The sequence below is a fragment of the Saccopteryx leptura genome, chromosome 2 (assembly GCF_036850995.1).
Source record: "Saccopteryx leptura isolate mSacLep1 chromosome 2, mSacLep1_pri_phased_curated, whole genome shotgun sequence".
NCBI lineage: Eukaryota > Metazoa > Chordata > Mammalia > Chiroptera > Emballonuridae > Saccopteryx > Saccopteryx leptura.
The window spans coordinates 286,215,957-286,238,391 of NC_089504.1; the positions used below are offsets into that span (position 1 = coordinate 286,215,957).

General features: G+C 51.0%; 1 protein-coding gene across 6 annotated transcripts in view; it reads left to right on the plus strand.

Annotated features, from left to right (window-relative positions):
* ARHGEF2 (Rho/Rac guanine nucleotide exchange factor 2) overlaps window positions 1–22,435 on the plus strand; it is a 59,316-nt gene that overhangs the window by 21,924 nt on the left and 14,957 nt on the right. For 2 of the 6 annotated variants that reach the window (XM_066362226.1, XM_066362221.1), the window contains 6 exons: window positions 1,289–1,406; window positions 2,003–2,042; window positions 3,183–3,276; window positions 19,384–19,528; window positions 21,709–21,776; window positions 22,117–22,180. In XM_066362226.1, the coding sequence (XP_066218323.1) occupies window positions 1,289–1,406; window positions 2,003–2,042; window positions 3,183–3,276; window positions 19,384–19,528; window positions 21,709–21,776; window positions 22,117–22,180 (529 nt within the window). Of the gene's footprint in view, window positions 1–1,288; window positions 1,407–2,002; window positions 2,043–2,830; window positions 2,907–3,182; window positions 3,277–10,374; window positions 10,578–19,141; window positions 19,190–19,383; window positions 19,529–21,708; window positions 21,777–22,116; window positions 22,181–22,435 lie in introns of those variants that run through there. The other 4 variants (XM_066362222.1, XM_066362223.1, XM_066362225.1 and 1 more) reach the window with 3 other exon arrangements.

The window sequence follows — 22,435 nt, forward strand, 5'->3', positions numbered from 1 at the left end:
CTGTAAAAAATAAATAAATAAAATTTAAAAAACAAAAAACAGGTATAATTTAGAGAAAAAAAAAATTATCACCAAAAGCCAGATGTCCCTAACTCCTTTTTTTTTTTTTTTAATATTTTATTTATTGATTTTTTTAGAGAGAGAGGAGTGAGAGAGAGAGACAGAGAGAGAGAGAGAGAGAAGAGGGAGGAGCAGGAAGCATCAACTCCCATATGTGCCTTGACCAGGCAAGCCCAAGGTTTCGAACCGGCGACCTCAGTGTTCCAGGTCGACGCTTTATCCCACTGCGCCACCACAGGTCAGGCCTGTCCCTAATTCCTTTAAAATCCACTCTCTCCTGGCAGAGATGACCACTTTCTTGACTTTTGAGGTGGATTTTTCTTACTGATTTACCACCTTTATATGTATCTTTCAACAATATCAATTAGTCTTGCCTGTTTTAAACTTTATATGAAGTTACCATACAGCATATAAATCTTTTGTGTCTTGATTCTTTCACTCAACATTATGTTTGTGAGATTTATCTCTATTGTTGGATAAGCTGTGGTTGGTTTATTTTTATTACTGAATAGCATTTTGATGTTTAAATATATCACAGATTACTTAGCTAATCTACTGGAAAGGGACTGGGTTATTTGAAATTATTAAAATCTCTCTTAAGGCCTGATATGTGGCCAGTTTTGTAATGCTCTGTGTTGGCTTGGAAGAAAAAGCATTTTCTAATGGTTTGGTGTGTGATTTACAAATATTTTTATTCCCTATTGCCTTAAACCCAGATGGCCTCAGTGTTTTTCATTACCTGTCTGGCATCCATAGGTTGAATTTGTCATCTCTGGAAACCATTCAGCATAAATCTTTTCTAAGATGTTTTTTATATATATTAAGAAATCCAGCTTGACCTGTGGTGGCACAGTGGATAAAGTGTTGAACTGGAATGCTGAGGTTGCTGGTTCAAAACACTGGGCTTGCTTAGTCAAGGCACATATGGGAAGCAACTACTACAAGTTGATGCTTCCCACTACTCCCCCCACCCCTTTTTTCTCTGTCTCTCCTCTATCTAAAAGAAAAAAAAATCCAGGGCTTGAATTGTACAGAGTAGTGACTGGTAACTAGCAGGAAGAACTTCTCAACTATTTCAAGTGTAACATCCCAGATATGGGTGATGGAGAGGGGCAAAGGGCCTGAGGCCCTGAAGAAGGGCCACGCTGTGTAGGAAAGTGAAAAGCAGGGAAAGGGGAGAGGATGAATGAAGCCTAACCTTTGTGTGAGGATTCTTATGTGATTCTAGGGCCAGGGTTCCTGTCATCCATCTCTTGGCCCTTTGGACCACTCAGCCACTGGCATGCTTTCCAAGTCTGTGTCCATGAGTGGCATCAATTGCTTCTTGGGCGGCTCAGATTCAGCTGGTGAGTGCAAGTGGGGAGCAGAGCAGTGGTAGTCCCTTCCCTGTCTGTCGCCACCACTCCTCAAGGCCAGCTGTTTAGGGTTCAGCTACCCTGGGTTAAGTCTAACTACAATTTTGAAAACATTTTGGAACCACCAAAATGCCTTTATTTAGATGAAAGATCTGAATTTAGGACTCTGGCATCCTGACACTCTCGTTCCAATGAAGGATAACATGGGACAGCCTGAAGCTCTCCAGCTTCCCTTATCAGCGGAGATAGAGGACAGTTAACTGCAGTGTACCTTTTCCTCAAGATGAGGCACTGGGAGCTCAGTGTGAATCCTCTGCCCTCCCCATTCACCAGAAACAGGATTGAGACTTTGGGTCCTGAGCCGCCTTCTCCACTTAACCCTGGTGCTGTTTCCCTGGTTCCCGAGTTGTTTAGCTCCGCTCAGACCCCGCCCTCCCTCCCTACTCCCCAGAGCTCCCCCTCAGAAATGGCGTCACATGCACCTGCAGCTTGGGAACCTGATCCAGGTGGAGGGGGTGGAGGAGGCAGCCATGGACGCCTTTGTCTAGTTTCAGCTGGATACTTCTCGTCTCCTTTTGTGTTGGCAGGAAATTTATCCCAGTCCTCTGCCGCTGACCTCAGCCAAAGGTGAGTTTGAGAAGTCTTGGAGCCCTTCAAAGGCCTAGATGGGGTTAGGACAATGCCTCCTAAAACATAGCTCCCCTTAACATTTGATCAAAGACCTCTAAATATCCTTCTCTCTGAGCTGCATAGAATTGGCCATCTTCTCATTGGCCTGGGAAGGTTCTGGAAGTTTCCTTGTAGCCCATGGGATGGGGAAGAAATTAAGGAAAGAAAACAAGTATACAGACCTCCTAGTGTCAGTTAAATAAAAGAGAGTGGGAGTTGCTTGCTACCATCAGTGCCAGAAAGGTGAGCAGGAATATGGGCTGTTGAACGGTTTTAGGGAGAGATGGTAACCGTGGAACACGGATCAGCTTTGGCTAAATGGCTCAGGTAATTGACCAATGGAGAGTGGCTCTAAGGAGAGCCCAAAAGAACGAGGGCAGGGTCTGAAGGCATAATTCAGAAATCTGGGTGGAGGCTGGGAGATTTCAATAACAATGTCAGTAAGCATGCACAATCAGCACCTGTTTATTTGGCTTCTACAGTTGAAGCCTGATTAGAGTGGGTCAGTCCTCTCAGACAGTGTGGGTGTGTGAGCTAGAAATGGGCCCTTTAAGATATCAGGCTCTGATTTGTGGTCCTGAAAATCTCTAGCTGACGCATCCTCCTGGCTCTGGGTTTGGGATTAGCTCATGGGATGGAGCTGATGAAATCCCAGGAAATTCAGTCCTTATTGGCTTTAGGCCCAGAGGCCCTTTCCAAACAGAAGAGAGGGTCGTACACAGGGCTCTTGTTTTAACGAGGGGAAATTGCTACCCCAGAGAGCCCCCGCCCCGTATCCTTCCACTGGGAATAGCAATAGAGAGGAGATTGGGCCTGGATTAAGTATGGGGGTGGGATGGGAGGTGGGTCTGCATTTATCTGGGAGGAGCCTGGAGTTTTCCTGATAAATAGGAGGCCTGAGAAACTGTAGTGTTCACATCCAGGAAGTCCTAGGAGAAGGGGTGTGATATCTTTCTCTGGCAGTTTAAGTTCTTTCTCTCCCTTCCTCACCCTTTCTCAGAGTCCTTTCCCTCATACCTTCACTCCTTCTCCTTATCTGGCACTTTCATCCACCATCTCTTTGGTAGCAATCTCTTCACCTCTTCCTTCTCTCTGCAGCTGTAGCCAACTGGAACAGGACTCAGGGACCTGGACAGGCTCTGCCCTGCGCCGGACCTTCAGCTTCCTCTTGGGCATGACCGGAAAGGCCAAGGTAGGAGTCAGCTGGGGAAGTAGGAGGCCTGGGACCCACTTCCTCTCCAGTTCCCTTGCTCCTCACCCCACCGTCAGCTCCCTCCCCAGCTTCTCCTAGTAGACAGAGACTCAGGGCAATGTTCACGTTTTAAGGGAACACATGCTATCTCTCCTAGCCTTTCTTCCTATATTCCAGTAAATCACCTTTCCTCTGTTTTCCCCATGCCTGCAGCTTAGCCAGCTGTAGACAAATGGAAGAGACAGCCAGGAGTCTCAGCAGCTGTAGAGCAGCCTGGCCTTCCCTTTCTTTAGGCCTCACATAGCTAAGAGATGAGCAGAAATCATAATCATTGGGCATAATAATAATAATTATAGCAATACTTCTTATTTCTTCATAGACTATTAGGATTTGCAAAGTGCTTTTACACTCATAATAATTTTATGGGTGGATATGGCAACCACAGGAGTTGAAATTAGACTGTAGGCAGAAAGGCAGCCAGTAAAGTAGATGATTATGGAAGCATATATACACCGTCCATGTAAGTCCATGTGCAGTTCTATCCCTGGGCAGGTAAAGGCACATTGTTCTCTTCCTTATTGCCAACCCCTGGGTTTTGGTCAAACTGGGAGCTCTGTCTGCTGTTCAAATTCAGTTCCACTTTAATCTTTATTTACTGGCAGAATAAGCCACCCCCCTTTTCCTCCAGTGGCCTCCCCAGTTATGCATGTATTTTCCATCTCCGGGTGGCTGAGTGGCTCCCAAGCATCGAGAGACATCCCAGAGAAGGCATTGTCCTATTCACCTGGAAGAATCATGGGAGTCTCACCCAGGAGGATATCCAGGCTCCTCCTGGCCTACCCACAATGCCAGGGCTCTCTTCTCTGCCAGCCTCTTAGCCAAGATTGCCCTTCCTCTGAGTGGACAAGGAAGGCAGAGATAAAACCAGGTCGTAAGCACTGTCCAAGCAGTGGGGAGTTGAGGCTTGAGACCATGTAGTCTGAGAAGAGGAGGAGCAGCTGGAGAATCCTAAACCATCCTAAACCTGGGGGTGGGGGAGGGCAGGTGGGGTAGGGAGGCCTGTCCTCTCCCATGGGGGAACAGAGTTCTTTAAAGAACAAAGCAAACACAGTCCTTTGGTCTGAGTCCCATCTCCCCATGGGCTCTCTGGTTGGAGAATCTGCTAGGAGAGCCACCCTCTTCCTGAAGTGGGAGTGGTAGTGGAGTCAGTACTTCCCAGGGCCATCCAGGTCCCAGTTGGTCTGCACTTGCCTACCCCTGGCCTAACGGCAGAGAGACTTTGGGGGCCAGACAGGTAGCAGGAAAGAGCCAGAGTAAGTCAAGGACATTATCCCACTCAACCTTTCCTCACCAGGGTCTCTGGTCCTGTCCTCCTGTTTCCCTCTGTCATCTCCAGGTCCTTTTTCCTTCCACCCTCAGGAATGTGTGTGCTTGCTTCATCAAATCTCTTCCTCTTCCTCCCAGCTCAGGATAGGGGCTGTAAGCAGGTAATCATTAGGGGTGGGGCTGGAGAGAAGCTCAATCAAGCAGTGAGAGAAGGAAGTGGCTTACTCCTTCCTATTTGACTAGCATTTTAGAGCTGATAAACACTTTCCAGAGGTAATCTTATTTAATCGTTATAACACTCTGGGAAAGATAAAGTTATTAAAAAAATTTTTATTGATTGATTTTAGAGAGAAAGAAAAGGAGAGAAATAGAAAGAGAAAGAAAAACATTGGTTTGTTGTTTTACTTATTTATGCATTCATTGATTGATTATTATATGTGTCCTGACCAGGGATGATTGAACTGCAACCTTGGTGTTGGGATGATGCTCTCTCTAACCAACCGCTACCTGGCCAGTGTGATAAATTTTTTTTTTTTTTTTTTAGTGAGAGTGAGAGAGGGACAGACAGACAGGAAGAGAGAGAGATAAGAAGCATCAGTTCTTCATTGCGGCACCTTAGTTGTTCATTGATTGTTTATATGTGCCTTGACCAGAGGGCTCCAAATGAGCCAGTGACCCCTTGCTCAAGCCAGCGACCTTGGACTCAAGCCAGTGACCTTTAGGCTCAAGCTGGCAACCCCGCGCTCAAGCTGGTAAGCCTGCATTCAAGCCAGTGACCTTGGGGTCTTGAACCTACCCCTCAGCATCCCAGGCTGATGCTCTATCCACTGTGCCACACCTCATCAGGCAAATATTTTAATCTCCATTTTTTCAGACAAGATAACTTAGAGCAGGGGTCAGGAACCTTTTGGCTGAGAGAGCCATGAACGCCACATATTTTAAAATGTAATTCCATGAGAGCCATACAATGACCCATGTACATTTTGCATTATCCAATTAAAATTTGGTGTTGTCCGGGAGGACAACTGTGATTGGCTCCAGCCACCCACAACCATGAACATGAGCGGTAGGAAACGAATGGATTGTAATACATGAGAATGTTTTATATTTTTTTATTTTTTTTATTTTTTAATTTTTAATTTTTATTTTTTATTAAATTTAATGCAGTGACATTAATAAATCAGGGTACATATGTTGAGAGAAAATATCTCTAGATTATTTTTACATTTGATTGTGCTGTATACCCCTCCCCCAAAGTTAAATTGTCTTCTGTCACCTTCTATCTGGTTTTCTTTGTGCCCCTCCCCTCCCCTAACCCCTCTCTCCTTCTTCACCCCATCCCCCCTCCCCTAACCCCTCGCCCCTGTTGCCATCACCTTCTTGTTCATGACTCTGAGTCTCATTTTTATGTCCCTTCTATGTATGGATTCATCTTAGTTTTTTTTCTGATTTACTTATTTCACTCCGTATAATGTTGTCAAGGTCCATCCATGTTATTGTAAATGATCCGATGTCATCATTTCTTATGGCTGAGTAGTATTCCATAGTATATATGTACCAAAGCTTTTTAATCCACTTGTCCTCTGACGGACACTTGGGCTGTTTCCAGATCTTCGCTATTGTGAACAATGCTGCCACGAACATGCGGGTGCATTTCTCCTTTTCGAGCCGTTCTATGGTGTCCTTGGGGTATATTCCTAAAAGTGGGATAGAATGTTTTATATTTTTAACGTTATTATTTTTTTTTATTAAAGATTTGTCTGCAAGCCAGATGTAGCCATCAAAAGAGCCACATCTGGCTCGCGAGCCATAGGTTCCCGACCCCTGACTTAGAGGCTAAGCTACTTGCCTAAGATTAGTTAGTAAGAGGTGGAGTTGTATTGCAAACCTGGAACTTTAACTATATAATGTTGCCTCTGCCTGTCAGTAACAGTTTATCTTCTCTCTTCCCTTCTTCCACCATCTTCTATTGGATGTGCACTGGAGTCAATTATGTCTTAATCATCCCCTCCCAGAATGCACAAGGTCCAGAGTAATAAGAAGAAAAGCAAGCTTCCTCCTGGGCACTGGAGTATTTGGGCCCAGGTATCCCTGTGGCTCTATTTGTTCACTTATTGGCCAAGACTCTGCCTCTAACAACCAGGTTTTTCCCTGGGATGGCCTCTCCACCTCTGAAGTGTGGGAGACACTCTCACCATTAAGTTAAATGAGCTAAAGAAGGTGGTGGCTACTTTAGATTCTGGCAGAAATTAGGGTTGCCTTTTATTTTTGTCTATCTGAAAAGATAATTTCTGAATATCTGGGAGGTATCACTAGATAGGAGTAGAGGGGTTGGAATGAAAGTGGTTTGGAAGAAAGGTAGGGGATGCCAATGACAAAGGAAAAGGGCTCACTGTTCCAGAGGATACAGAAAATGAAAATTAAGCCAAGCTGCCGGCTTAGCTCACTAAAAGCCCTGGTATTTTAAATTTTTTTTATTTTTAATTTTTTTACAGGGACAGAGAGAGAGTCAGATAGAGGGATAGATAGGGACAGACAGACAGGAATGGAGAGAGATGAGAAGCATCAATCATCAGTTTTTCGTTGGAACACCGTAGTTGTTCATTGATTGCTTTCTCATATGTGCCATGACTGCGGACCTTCAGCAGACTGAGTAACCCCCCGCTCGAGCCAGCGACCTTGGGTCCATGCTAGTGAGCTTTTATTTATTTATTTATTTATTTATTTATTTATTTTAGAGAGGAGGGGGGAGATAGTGAGAGAGAGATAGAGAGAGAGAGAGAGAGAGAGAAGGGGGAGGAGCAGGAAGCATCAACTCCCATATGTGCCTTGACCAGGCAAGCCAGGGTTTTGAACTGGCAACCTCAGTGTTTCCAGGTTGACGCTTTATCCACTGCGCCACCACAGGTCAGGCTCTAGTGAGCTTTTTGCTTAAGCCAGATGAGTCCGCATTCAAGCTGGCAACCCCGGGGTCTCAAACCTGGGTCCTTCCGCATCCCAGTCGCATCCCAGTCCGATGCTCTATTCACTGCGCCACTGCCTGGTCAGGCAAAGCCCTGGTATTTTTAAAGGTGGAATGGTTTCTTACTACACATCTAAGAAGAAGAGCATAGTGTGAGTGAGGCATAGCGTGTTGTAGTGTGGGACGGAAAATAAACTGAAGACAAGAGTGGGAGTCCTGGCTGGGTGGCTCGGTTGGTTAGAGCATCGTCCCTTATACCAAGATTGCCAGTTCAGTACCTACCTGGTCAGGTGACATACAAGAATCAACCAATGAATGCATAAATAAGTGGAACTACAAGCCAATGTTTCCCTTTCTCTAATCTTTTCTCTCCCTTCCTCTCTCTCTCTAAAAATAAATCAAGTATAGAAAGAAAAAAAGACTAGGGTGGGAACAGACAAGGGTTGAAGGGTTAGATCCTCTTCTTCTTTCATAGAGAAATAGCTTTTTTTAAAAAGTTTTTATTTATTTATTTTTTTAGAGAGGCAAGAGAGAGAGAGAGGGAGAAGAGAGAGAAGAGAGAAGGGGGGAGGAGCAGGAAGCATCAACTCCCATATGTGCCTTGACCAGGCAAGCCCAGGGTTTCAAACCAGCGACCTCAGCGTTCCAGGTCAATGCTTTTTCCATTGCGTCACCGCAGGTCTGGCTCATAGAGAGCTTTTAAGTTAAGTTTGGGGACTGAGAAAGCCCTAAAAAACCTTTGGGATTCAGGTCTAAGGTTTATTGAGTACTCAGATTGGAGTTTGGCCCTTAAGAGTCCATCCTTAACTCACAGAATCTTCCCACCCCCAGGTCTGGGAGAAAAGCTGAGGTCCTAGCTCACCTCTTATCTCTGGGCTCCTAGTGGGCAGACCCATGCAGCCAGGATTCTGGCTTCTGACTGGTTTTAAATTTAGTACATTTTTGGCATTGGCTACCCACTGAAGTGGGGGTAGGTAAGTGTAAGAGGTTCTGAGTTGGGAGCCTCTGGACTGCTGGTTTGGGGAGTTTCTAGGGCCTTGCAGGAGGTCTCCCCTGCAAGTGTACTTCTGGAGCAATCAGCCTCTCTCATGGCCCTGGGAAAGTCCTTTTTGCTTTCTACATGCCATCCTTCCTAGACAGGCATGGTTCTTTTCTTTTTTCTGGTCTTTGCTATATAAGGATGCTAACAGGGGAATGGGTGAAGGAGGTGAAGGAGTTGCTAGGCAGGAGGGGAAGCCAGAGAGCAGTGTGGGGGTGGTGCTGCTGGGGATGAGGAGCCCAACCAGCTCAGCCAGTGGTGAGGCAGTGGAGCTAGAAATAGTGGCAGAAACTAAAATTGGCACCTACAAGAGTGCTGAGTTGGGCTTGAAACCTGCAGCCTGGCCCGGTTTCCCAGCCAGCCAGGCCGGGGAGCTACTAGATCTGGGTTGGGCTCCCTCCTTCCTTCCCCCACACTTTTTGGGACCAGAACTGGGCAGGACTCTTGTAAACATGAGATGCTCTATCTCAGGGCGTTCTGTGCTTCTGGTCTCCAGAGAAATGGGAGACCCTAGAAGGCAGAAATGAGTGGCAAAGTAAGTGGGTATAGCTAGTGTGGAGGAGGAATTTTCCCAGTAGCAGGAAGCTCACCAAAAGTGGAGGTTGCCTCAAGAGTTGGGTCTAAGGGTCCAGATACTCTTGGCTCAGTGCTAGAGCATTGGCCCAGTGTATGGATGTCCCGGGTTCAATTCCTGGTCAGGGCACAAGAGAAGTGATCATCTGCTTCTTTACTCCTCCCCCTCCCCCTTTCCCCTTCCCTCTCTTCCCCTTCTGCAGCCATGGCTCCTTGGTTTGAGTTCATCAGCCTGGGCTCTGAGGATGGCTCCTGTGGAGCCTCCACCTCAGGCACTAAAAATAGTTCAGTTGTGAGCATGGCCCCAGATGCGCAGAGCATTGGCCCCAGATGGGGTTTGCTAGGTGGACCTGGTCTGGGTGCATGCTGGTGTCTGTCTCTCTACCTCTCCATTTCTCACTTGGAAAGAGAAGAAAAAAAAAAAAAAAAAAAGAACATGCCCCACCACACTTCTTGTGGAGAGACTGGCCATAACAACTGCACCCTGGTCTCTAGACTTTTGGTTCTGGCCTTTCAACAGAGAGAACTCGAGTTAGACACAAGCAAGGACTTCCTCAGCTTCTTAGCTTCCACTAAAGGTGGCAAATTCTTCCCCTCCCTCCCACAAGTATTTGGCAGAGGCAGACACAGGAGGGGAGGCCAATTGACAGAGTGTAGTCAGGAAGGCCCTGGAGGGGTGGGGGCTTGCGGGACAATTCTCTCCTCTCCCCATCTGTCCTCTGAAAGTGAATCCTCTCCTTCATGTCTTCTAAAGACCCAAACTTCAGTTCCTCTTTGACTTCCCGTCCTCTCTCCACCCCTGCCCCCAATCGTAAAAGGAGTCTGTCATCTCCGGCCTGCTTTGATGGGCCAGAGGGCCGGGAAGGAATTGGTTGTGGGTTTCCTTGAGAGCTGGGGCAGCAGGAATCTTTCTGCCTGCGGAGTCTTGAAGTCCTACAAACTGGGAGGATGGGGAGAGGGCTGCAGGGCTGGGCAGGGGTGGCTTTTAGGAAGACTGGAGCTCAGAGGCGTGTCTCTGGGGCTAGAGGACCGCCCAGGCGCTGGAGGGGGCCCTCAACTTGTCCGTGGAACCCCCCTCACTTTTTCGAACTGCCCTTGCCCAGACCAAACAGTTAGTCCCCTGGGCACCCGCCCTGCTCCGCCCCGCCTTCCCCTTCCTGCGCCTGGGCGGGGGTGGAGACTCCGGTTTGAGGAACTGGCGCCGGTGCCGCTTGAGGGGAGTCCGACTTCCTGTCCCCAGAGCTACGCGTGCGGGGCAGCCCGTGCCCCTCCTCCCCCCACAATAGCTGGACGCCTGGGTCCCACAGTATCCCTCTGGCTCCCCCGCATCGGGGGATTATGTCTCGGATCGAATCCCTCACGCGGGCGCGTATCGACCGGAGCAAAGAGCTGGCGAGTAAGGTGAGCCTTGCAACCTCTCTCCTCCGCGCGCGTGTCCCCAGGGTGTCCTTAGACCCCCGCCCGCAAGCGCGCGCCCTCCCTTCCTCCCTCCGTCCATAGCTCCTTGGACCAAAATCCTTGGAGCGTGGACTGGGCAGGCAGCTGGCGGGGTGGGTGGGGACTGTGAGTAAGGGGGGGGGGCAGTAGACACGATTAGCGCTCCAGCGCCACTTCCCTCAGTGCTGGGGTCTGGGGGGAGAGCGGACCTGGTATTGATAGCCTCTGATCCGGCGGGACCGGGTGTTTGGGGCCCTGCGAAAGAAAGTTGCTCGGGTAAGGGACAGAGCGGGAGGAAAGGGTGTGTATCAGGGTGGGGGTGGCGAGAACTCTGCGGCTCCCACCCGCTTGCTCTCTGCGTCCCTACACCCGTCAGTGCAGTCGCTGGCTTGGTTGTTCCCCCTTTGTCCTCGCCATCCAGTGTAGGGGGCGGGAAGGGGTGGTTTCCCGCTTCCTCCCACCATCACCTCCAACACCACCCCTCTAAGACAAAAGTCAGCTCCTCGCAAATGGACTTTCCAGCTGTGATTCAGTTCTCCTCTCTGGTGGGCGGGTAGGTAGTAGGGTCAGGGAAGGCTTAGTTCCCCCCCAGCCGGCACCTTCAGGTGAAAGGAACCAGAGGTCTTTGTGTAGCTGGGATCCTTTTCTCCATGCTTAGGAGTCCTGAGCACCCCCTGTTCCTGCAACACAGGGTCTCCCACCTCTATCTGCCCCTCTAGCTTCCAAACTCCCCTGTTCTCACAACCTGAAACAACCTGAAACCCTTAGGCTGACCCACTGGGCACTGTGCCCTGTCTGTCCCTCCTGCCCCAGCACACTTATCTTTTGGTCTGGGGTTGTTCACATACCATTTTAAGAGTCTGGGTGTATAATTTCCTTTCCCCCACCCCCATTATGACCTCTTGGCCACTCCTTTCCAAGTATCCTTTATCTCTGTCTTTGTACCCAGACCCACTCCCAAAGGTCTTTCCACACCCAGACCCCAGGAATTAATGAAGCTGACTTGCAGTGAGAGCTGGGAGGAAGGTGGTACATGCAGACAGCACTACCCAGCCACTCAGGGCACCCACGTGGGAGCCATTCTCAGAAAGGCCAGGATTCAGCCCGTAACTGGTTTAATCTCTGGCTCCCCTCCCACCCCTGGGCCCCAGTGCCCTGTTCCAGGCTCCCTTCCTATGCTGATCACTACCACCATCTTTAAGGCAAGGAAACTACCCTTTTGGAGCCCTCAAGGATGGTGGAAACCCACCCACTCCTAGCACCTAGCCTGCCTACCTGTCTTGAGGCTAACTTGAGAGAGGTTCCATCCTGGAACTTTTCCTTAGGGGGTTGAGATAAGATTCTGCTAACAGGAAAACAGCTGGAGATTTGAGTATGGCCTAAGACAAACTGAGGGCCAGGAGAGGTGGCTGAAGTGTGGAGGAACAGTGGGTGGCAGGCAGGCTCTTCTCAACCCTGTGCCAGGCCAGGCCCCGGCTCTGAAAGTCTGTTTATTTTTCAACGGTTTGAGCTGCGACCCTGGAGTAGAGCCAAGGGAGGTGGAGAGGTTTTTTTTGAAACCGCGGAAATTTGGTTCCACCCTAAAAAGGAAAGCCCTGTGTAAGCCAGTGAAGGTCAGACCTGGAGACAGGGGGTATCAAGAGGAATTCTGGGAGAATAGATTCTGGGGGTTCTTCATTATTGGCAGGAACGGGTGGGGGATGCCTGGGTCCTCATCCTGTTTTTGTTTGTTTGTTTGTTTTGGTAGTGGGGAACTCGGAATCTAGAAGCTTGGCTTTTTATATTCTGGGGTGGCCATAGTGGGAGGGGGTATTGGAATCTAGTGGGGGTTGAGAGGCTGAAGGGGTGGGTTTTTGAGGGCAAAAAGGCCAGGCAGGAGAGGAGGGTAGTTGTCAGTTTGGGCTGGTCGGGAAGGGGAGGGCTTTCAGGGCCACCTCCGGAAAGCTGTGGTTACAGAAGCGGGGGAGTTGGTTCTTAGCCAACAAACCCTGGATCCCCTCTTCCCCCTCCCCCAAGCACACCAGCTGTCTCTTTTCTTTTTATTCTGTGGTGGGAAGTAGAGGGGGGGACTATGGAAATGAGATAATTTCAGGAAGATGGTCTCTTCTGCTACCTATTGGGGGGATGGCTCAGAGATTAGCCCTGACCCCCTATTCCTTTCCGTACTCACCAGGATCTCCTTGTAGAAGGAAAAATTTAAGTCAAACCTGCCCTTTTTCCTTCCCACCCTCATAAAGTCTTTCTTTGTGGCTCCCCCTCCCCATGCTTCTTTTTCCTTTTCGGTCCATTTTCTTTCAGGCTGTCTTCAGCCCTCCACCCCCTCAACTCTCTCTGCTCTACTTCCTACCTCCACAGGACCCAAACCCAGAGGTCTCTTCTCTATTTAGCCCACCTCCGCTTTTTTCTCCTCCCCCAAACCCTAACCTTCATGCCTCACAGAACAAAGGGTCTTTTCCTGCCCAGGAGCCAGCAGGGGCCACAGATTCAGGGATGGCTGTAGAGGCTGGGGGTATGCCTCTACATACCCCCAGCCTCTTGGAATCTCTAGGACCCCAGCATTGGAGTGTCGTGGGCAGGTAGAGTGGGGAGAGAGGAGAGAGACTATTTCTTTGTCCTGAATAATGGAGAGGTGGCTGGCTTTGTGTGCAGGACTAGGCGTGGAGCACACTGCAAGGCTGGGTGAGCCTAGAAGAGAGTTGAGAGGGGTGGCAGTTTGTGGGGAAAGTTGAGTTGGGGATCCCTAAGAGGCTGAAGCTTTTGGGGGCCATAGGAAAAGATTCTAGGGGTCATGGAGGTTAGGGAAAGAGCTGAGGGGGAAGGGAGAAGCAAGGATGGGGGAAGGGAGCGAAAGCTTAAGGAAGTCACCGAGTGACAGCAGGGGAGTTGAATGAGCCTAGAGAAGAACCTGCTGGGGCTGACCAAAGGGTTTAAAGAGGGGTCTGATCTCAGTCCCTCTGGCTTCCCTGGATCCCTGACCTTGGAGTCAGGGAGGGGACAGATCTGAATGTATGAGTCCCATGCATGCACATGACCTGCAGTGGGGTATATGTATGTATGTCTCTGTCCATTCCCAGATGTTCTGGATTAGTCATTTGAATGGAGGAGGCTGGTACTTTGGATGTAAGGAAGCTGTTCCATTCTTAGCTTCTATCTCTGGTTTGAAGTGTCGTCCAGGAGCTTGAGTGAGATTGCTCAGGGTTTCTTGTGGCTGATAAGAGAAATGACTGAGAGGAGCTGCCTGGACCTTTCTGGGTTTGTTTATGTCTCCTTGGGGGAGGGGGCCTGCAGGCAGCAGCTGCCCCCCTCCCAGCTCTGCCAGCCTGCTCTGTGCCAGGAGGGCAGGGAGTCCTGGCATAGCTATTGTTCACTTGCACAAATGCCCTTCTGTCTGTATCACTCCCCCCTCCCTCTACTGGTCTCCCTCTCCTGGCCTGACAGGTGTGGCTGGCTGGGGGGCAGGCTGGGGTCCAGGATGCCTGGGTCTCAGGGTCTTTAGCCTAATTTTATTCCCGATGGCCCTTACTACCCCTCTTCAGCTTCACCAGTGTGCCCATCCTCATTGTCTAGTGTCTCATCCTCATTCATCAAGCAAACATTTATTAAGTGCCTTTGTGTGCTCAGTGATATCTTTTTGTGTTATGTGTCTGGCTTTGCCGTTACTGTTTCAATTGGCTGCCTTTGCCTCAGCCTCCTTTATCTTGTCCCTGGAAGCTCATAAAGAAACGGAGCCTGGCTGAGACCATCCCAAGGCCTCTTCTCGGTCCCATAGTCAGAAGCCCTCTGTCTCATTTCCCAGCCCTATACCTCATCGCCCATGACTCATGCCCTTCGCGGCCTGTGACTCTGTATCCCTGCAGGCCAGGGGATGAGCCACAGATGACTCGGAGCGTTCCCAGTGGAACCCTCCAGGGCCTTCTGGTCACCCATCATACAGAGGGTGCTGCCAGTTGCAGCTGGAGCACAGGCAATTCTGAGTACCAGGTGACTCCCCCAGATCTCTTGATTTGGACATACCCGATGGAGGAGCAAGGACAGCTGAGAGCGTAGGCTTTGGCTTGGAGAGGCTCTGACTCTCCTGGGTAGGCTCTGCCACCCCTGCTGCCTGCTGGGAGCACAGGAAGCCAGAGTCCAGGCTTTGGCATTGCCTTGTCCTTCATTTACATTACTGTTTTCCTTTTCTTTTGGCCTGGGTGACAAAGTCAGAGAAGTGGGGAGACTGCCTCTGCCTTTGAGTTTTGGGGCCACTAGCCACAATGCCCTCGGCCGTTTACCCCATCTTTACTTCCCCCAAAGTAACCAAGATCTGAGATGACAACGAAGGGGGGTTTGGGTTGGCCTTCTTCTGGCCTCTAGGTCTCAGCTCAAAGGATGTAAGAGGAGAGAAGGGCTGGGAGCCCCGCAGGAGGAGGGAGAAGAAGAGAAATGAAAGGAGACTGAAGGCTCTGAACCTCTGAGAAGGAATGAGGGTGCTGCTGGGACCCCTTCCTTGTCTTGGAATCCACTTATTCATCTATCTGTCCACTTATTCATCTATCTGTCCACTTATTCTTCCTTGCTTTCATTTCTTTCCTTCTTTCCAAATGTGTTGTGTAGGGCATGCTGTTTGTTGTATACCAGCCATTGTGCTGGGTGCTTATTCACTTTACATTTGATGTAGCAGTGGTGTAGATGAAGACTGTGTAGCAAGAAAGACTTCCTGTTAGGGTTTATGAGGAAAAATGACTCTAGACACTGGGCAGCAGAGTATTGAATCAAGCAGGAAGGGCCTGTGAGTGTTGGTGGTGAGTGTTATGGATTGTGGAGTAATGGGCCCTTTTCTTGGTGGACAGATTAGGGCGTGGAGGCAAAGGGCTGTCTGCTGGTGGTGGGTAAATGGGAGAGCAATGTGATTATCTTAAGAATACATGGAGGCCCTGGCCGGTTGGCTCAGTAGTAGAGTCCCGGGTTTGATTCCCCATCAAGGCACACAGGAGAAGTACCCATCTGCTTCTCCACCCCTCCCCCTCTCCTTCCTCTCTGTCTCTCTTCCCCTCCTGCAGCCAAGGCTCCATTAGAGCAAAGTTGGCCTGGTGCTGGGGATGGCTCCATGGCCTCTGCCTCAGGCGCTAGAATGGCTCCAATTAGCAGAGCAACGCTCCAGATGGGCAGAGCATTGCCCCCTGGTGGGCATGCCAGGTGTATCCTGGTCGGGTGCATGCGGGAGTCTGTCTGACTGCCTCTCTGCTTCTAACTTTGGAAAAAAAAAAAAAAAGAATACCTGGAAAAGAGTAAAACAAAGAACCAAACAAGCCTATTCATTCCTTCTCTGGGTCAGGCACCCATGGTGAGCAGTCCCTGTGTAATCCTGTCTTCACCAGCCTGAATCCTGGGGCGGGCACAGTCTGCCTCCAGGACAATAGCACTAGGCAGTGCCAGGGCCCCTGCTGCTGGGCATTGCCCTTGTTGGGATGTGCTGTTGCTGTGGCTGCTGCCCACTGCTGGCCCACCTAAATAGGGGGTCACTTGGAGAGAGGGTGAGTGTTGGGAGTTTGAGAAGCCTGGACACAGAGAACCTGGGTTGTCTGTGGCATCAATTCCAGAGAGGGCCACCAGAGACCTTATTCTCTGGCAGCCCCAGTCCTCTCCCTTCTTTTTCAGCTTCTCCTCCTGGAGGCCCAAGGGTGGAGGGTAGAGGTCTGGAGAGGGGGGAGAGCGGAAGCAGCATTAGGGCAGATCTGTGAGGTCTGGAGAGGGGGGAGAGCGGAAGCAGCATTAGGGCAGATCTGTGAGGTCTGGAGAGGGGGGAGAGTGGAAGCAGCATTAGGACAGATCTGTGAGGTCTGGAGAGGGGGGAGAGCGGAAGCAGCATTAGGGCAGATCTGTGAGGTCTGGAGAGGGGGGGAGAGCGGAAGCAGCATTAGGGCAGATCTGTGAGGTCTGGTGAGAGGGGAGAGTGGAAGCAGCATTAGGGCAGATCTGTGAGGTCTGGTGAGGGGGGAGAGCGGAAGCAGCATTAGGACAGATCTGTGAGGTCTGGAGAGGGGGGAGAGCGGAAGCAGCATTAGGGCAGATCTGTGAGGTCTGGAGAGGGGGGAGAGCGGAAGCAGCATTAGGGCAGATCTGTGAGGTCTGGAGAGGGGGGAGAGCGGAAGCAGCATTAGGGCAGATCTGTGAGGTCTGGTGAGGGGGGAGAGTGGAAGCAGCATTAGGACAGATCTGTAGCACTGTCCATTCTGGAGTTGACCTTGATTTAGACAATCAACCTTGATTTTACTATGATTATTATATTAATATTCATGTTTTTGTTTGCTTGCTGTAATTTATTTTTACTTTAAAAAATTTCCGGCCCTAGCCGGTTGGCTCAGCGGTAGAGCATCGGCCTGGCGTGCGGGGGACCCGGGTTCGATTCCCAGCCAGGGCACATAGGAGAAGCGCCCATTTGCTTCTCCACCCCTCCCCTCCTTCCTCTCTGTCTCTCTCTTCCCCTCCCGCAGCCAAGGCTCCATTGGAGCAAAGATGGCCCGGGTGCTGGGGATGGCTCCTTGACCTCTGCCCCAGGCGCTAGAGTGGCTCTGGTCGCGGCAGAGCGACGCCCCCGGAGGGGCAGAGCATCGCCCCCTGGTGGGCAGAGCTTCCGCCCCTGGTGGACGTGCCGGGTGGATCCCGGTCGGGCGCATGCGGGAGTCTGTCTGACTGTCTCTTCCCGTTTCCAGCTTCAGAAAAATACCAAAAAAAAAAATTTTTCAATTATAATTGACATTCAATTTTATTTGTTTACTTGCTTTTAAATCAAACATGCTCAAAACATTTTGTGTCATACAGAAGGCTGGGAGGACAAAGAGGGTTTGAGAAAGGAGTGCGCATGGCAGTGAGAAAGATGTTCGGACTTGGTCTCCGCAGTCCAGTCCAGTTAATATTCAGAGCAGGATTTGGGCTTCTCAAGAGCAAGACATGGAGATTAGACCAAAGGGAGGATTTTCTAGTGATCCAGATAGGTGGGTACCAGAACAGAAAAAGGAGGCCTGGAACATTGGAGGCTAGAGTTAGAGGCTGGTCAGGACTATGTGGAAGAAAGGGGGAGGGAGAGGCTAAGGGCAGTGGAGGAGAAGCTCCGGTGAGAAAGGGAAGGCAGAGGTGGAAGAGTAGAGGAGGGAAGGCAAGGCATGGGAAGAAGACCAGGAGATAGGAAGAGAAGGAGTGAGAGGAGAGGAGAGGAGAAAAATGATGATGTGGGTGGGGATTGATCTTAAGACCTCTGGTCTCTGCTCATCATCAGACAGACCTGAAGCCTCCGAGGGCAGGCAGGAGAGAAAAGGGTCCTGGGACACCAGGAAGTCTGGAGATGGGCTAGAGCACTGTGGCCCAGTGCCCTCTGGCCCCTGTGGTGTTGACTCAGCCCCTCCACACTTCCCTTTTCCAGCCAGAGCACCAGACCGGTGCCTCTCCGCTCCTCCTCCACCTCTTAACTACCAGTGTGGCTGGAGCTGAGAGTCCAGCCTGAAGACTTTCCCCTGAGTTCTAATTCTCCGTCCCAGGACTCCCACCAGTGTTCTCCAATTTGGGGCTCAAACCTTCAGCTTCAGCAATATGATCCACTCATTTGTTCTGAGAGGCCAGGAAACCTTAAGAGGGTGGTTTTGTCAGCTCCTATTCTTGCTCCCCTTCCTCTAAGAGTGGAGAGAAAATTCAGACTGAAATGACTGCTGTAGGAGGCCCTGGAGTTGGTGGGAAGGAGGATATCCCATCTTCTCATCTTCTCAGGCTTTCAGGGAGGCTCAGGAGCTTGAGGGACAGAAAAGAGGTGCAGATGTCAGAGGGGAGCAGGAGAAGAGAGCAGAGATGGGAACAGCCAGCATCTGAGGTTTTGAGGACGAGCACATTGTATGCCCCATATTAGGGGAGACCAGAGCTGGCAGAACTGATGTTACAGCTGGAGGATGGAGGGTAAATGCCATAAGGGACTTCCTAGGACTGGAGAGACTAATTGGGTGAATAGAAGGAGGTATCTTAGGTTTTGGAGGGTTGTATGAGAGGGATAAAAGTTAGACTGCAGGAAAGACTTCCTGTCAGGAATGGCACCTAACCAGCTGGGTTTCCTTCCTTAAAGGGCTGGAGGAGGAGTGACCCAAGACCAAAACCAGGCTCCTCCTCCTATTTCAGGGTTAACAGAGAACATGCTGCCTCCTGCCTCCTGTGTACAGACCCTGTGTACCTGGCTGAGTGTGTGTGGAAGAGTCAGAGGTTTGGGATTCTGACTCTGAGTTGGAGGTGGCAGTAGAGGCATTCTGCCCCCTTCAGCTAATCTGATAAGGGGACTTCCTCCCCTACCCCCCTCCCTGACTGCCACAGAGACAGTAACTCCAATACCGGTTGTCATGGTTATAAGAGGAGCTAACTCCCATAGATCTAAAGCGCTGGTGAGCTGGCACCCTCTGCTTCGCCCGCTCTCCCTCCTCTCTGCGCATATTCCCCTGGCACAGAGAAGAGACACGGTGGCTTGGGGGCGAGCAGAGCTAGGGCTAGGAGGTGGAGTGAGGACGCCGAGGTCTAGTGCAGGGATGAGTGGCCACAGGAGGCAGCCCAGCCGCAGAGGCCAGGTAGGTCGGGGGCCAGCAGGGCCCTCGGGGCTGCCTGCTCATTCCTGGGCAGCTGCAGCAGGCTCTGCCTTAGGCGGTGGTGTCTTTCCAGTATCCCCGGGCAGGCGTTCGTCCCTCCCTCCCTGGCCTATCTCTCTGGGCTCCTCAGACACTCGGGCATTTTCCAGCTTCGGTGTCTTTCTCTCCTTCCACAGACCCGGGAAAAGGAGAAGATGAAGGAAGCCAAGGATGCCCGCTATACCAATGGGCACCTCTTCACCACCATCTCTGTTTCGGGCATGACCATGTGCTATGCCTGTAACAAGAGCATCACAGCCAAGGAGGCCCTCATCTGTCCAAGTAAGTTGGACCCTGAATGGCATTCTGACTCGGTGCCCACTGACCCTAATCTTTCCATCTGCTCTGGATCCGTAGGGGTTACTCTCCACTCAGATCCCCAGCTGGGCCCAAATGCCAGCGCCAGATGCTTGATCTCTTGTTCCCTTTCCTCCCGTCTAGGGGTGGTGGCAGTCAGAATATGGCATAAGTAGGACTATCTGGAACTGTGGGGGTGAGGGGACTAGGATGGCTCCCTATGCAGCTGTCACCCTCTGGGATGGCTCCCTGAACAGCTGCTGATGGTTCAGGGAACTGATTGGAGAAGGAGCAGGAATGTGTGTGAGGGCAAGGGGGGGGAAGATAGGGGAGCTGAGTGGCCAGCTACTGACCTTGCAGCTGGCTCTGCCTGTCTACTGGACAGAACTGGACATTTGGGACTTCAGGGGCCCCTTGCTCCTCCTTTTCTATTGACTGTGGGTGGAGCCTGAAATCTCTAAATCTCTGTAACTTGAAGGAGAAGGTGGGTAAAGGACCCTCTGGCTTACGTTGTAGTCGGACCGACTACACAGTGGAAAGGGCATACGGTAAGGATGGGTGTTTTGAGAGGTGAGGGTTAGAATTGCTGACCTTCACTCACATTTGAGAATAGCCCTGTATTTAGGAAGTACAGTTCTCCTTCCCCAAAATGCCTGTGTTTATACAGAGGGCCAGAGAGCTCCTGCCCTGTTCCATCCCTGACCCCCAATTTATGGCAAAGAGCTGCTTGTGATTAGGCAGGACTGAGGTATTTGACATCCTGCCGAGTAGTGGGACAATAGCTCTAGCCTCCAATCCCTGAGGACCTGGGGAAGGAAGCCCCGGAAAGAAGTGAGACCTCCTTACTTCCTGCTGCTCACCTTAGAGTTATGAAGATGAGGAGGGAACCCCAGTCTACATCCCTCTAGAGATCTGACAAAATTCCCAATCCAGCGCTTGTTGCCAGGGGAACCAGTGAGGCGGGCAGCCAGCAAGAGTTATTTTGAGGCAGGTGGAAAGCGGAGGTTCACTGCAGAGACACTGGGTGCTGGGGGGTAGGAAACAAGAGCTCCCGGGGTGTGGGGAAAGCCCCCCACCCCCGCTTCTGTCTGCCCCTCTGCCCCACCCTGCTTGCCTTGTATTTGTGGAAGTGATCATGGTGCTGGGTATTGTCTGAAGGAGTTAGCAGAATTTCCGGTGTTGTTGAATGGGGGTGGGAAGCTGGAGAGGGCCAAGGGCTGAGTTCATGTCAGGGGAAAGGGACAGCCAGTGGTCCTCGTGCCTAGGCCTGACTGCTTCTCCCTTCTTCTTCTCTCCTACCTCATGGCAAGGTGTGTGGTGTGAGCGATGGGAGAGAAGCAGATGGAGTGTGAGTGCTATAGGTTCACCTTAGTTGGGGAACAGAACTCCCTGGGCCTGGAATTGAGAAGGCAGATTGACTGGAGACAGAGCAGGCATAGCTGAGCAGTGCAGAGGGCAAGCAGTGGAGGGGAGGGGAGGGGAGAGGAGGCCCAGCCCTGCCTCCAATCTACCAAAGGGTCCATTAGCCTCAGAGGCAGATGTGTGGTTCAACAGAAAGAGCAGCCTTTGGATTCAAGCACACCTGAGTTGAAATCCCAGCTCTACCTCTAGTTGTATGACCTGGCAGAGGATCTAACCTCTCTAGGACAGGTTCCTCATCTGTGAGATAAGGATAACAGTCTACTTCAAAGGATTGTTAGCACCAAGTAAATGTGGCCTGTTTACTCGATGCTCAGGGAATGTTAAATTTCCGCCTCACCCCCTAGCCCCCATCCCAGCTGCTCCTGTGCCGTCTTCTGTTCCGTGGGCGTCCTCTCTTCCATCTGTCATTCTTAACCACCTTTGTGCTTCTTGAGCTCATCTCTGGCAGCCAGGAACCCCTTCTTCCCTCTAGGCCACCTCTCAGGTCACCTTTGACTCAGGATTGCCCACTGCCCTGGCTGCTTAACTGCAGTCAACACCTGTCCCCTCTCTCTTCATTCCCTGCTGGAAGGAAGGGGGAGGTGGGAGGAGAGGCGCTGGGGTGTGGTGATGGTTGAGCAGTGTGGGAAGGGAGGACAGTCTCTGTGACTGTGTGGCCAGGGGGAGATGGGTGTCTGCATATGGGTGTGTCCCCTCCCGTACCACCCGGCCCTCCCTTCACCCTCTTTACCCCACCCTCCCAGCCTGCAATGTGACTATCCACAACCGCTGTAAAGACACCCTCGCCAACTGTACCAAGGTCAAGCAGAAGGTGAGATGGCAGGGAGGGCAGAGGGCTGGGGGAGAGGGTAGTGAGTGTGTGGTACCCTCGTGCCTTTTTTCATTCATTCCCTACCCTGTGTTCCTCAACCCCTCTCCTCACCACCGGGCCGTCCAGACCCTCAACCCCAGACCTCAGGCCCTGAGCGGGTCAGCCTGTTGCTATAGACATATCCCCCCCAGCACTGGGCTCAGGCACCCTTGTGCCCTTAGCCATCATGCCAGCTTTCTCCTGTGAAGGGGCCTGTTGCCCAACTCCTGCCTGTACCTGTGAGGGTGACTCTTGGGTGACAACTGTTCTTGGTATCTCTCTCTTGCTCTCTGTCTCACAGCAACAGAAAGCTGCACTGCTGAAGAACAACACTGCCTTGCAGTCTGTTTCACTGCGCAGTAAGAGTGAGTAGTGAGGGAGTGCAGGAGCTCCCATGGGACCCTGGACCCCAGACCTTTCAGCCCATGGGCTCTGCTGCCCCCTTGAGGTTGTCCAATGGCACAGCACCTTCTTCCCCTTAATTGAAAGCAGATGGTGAGATGTCCAGTCTCATGGGCTTCTGGGCAGGACAGAAGACTCCAAGGGGAAATTAGGGCTTGGGATGGCTGGTCATCTGAGCCTGGTCACACTCTGTATTATTATTATTGTTGTTGTTGTTA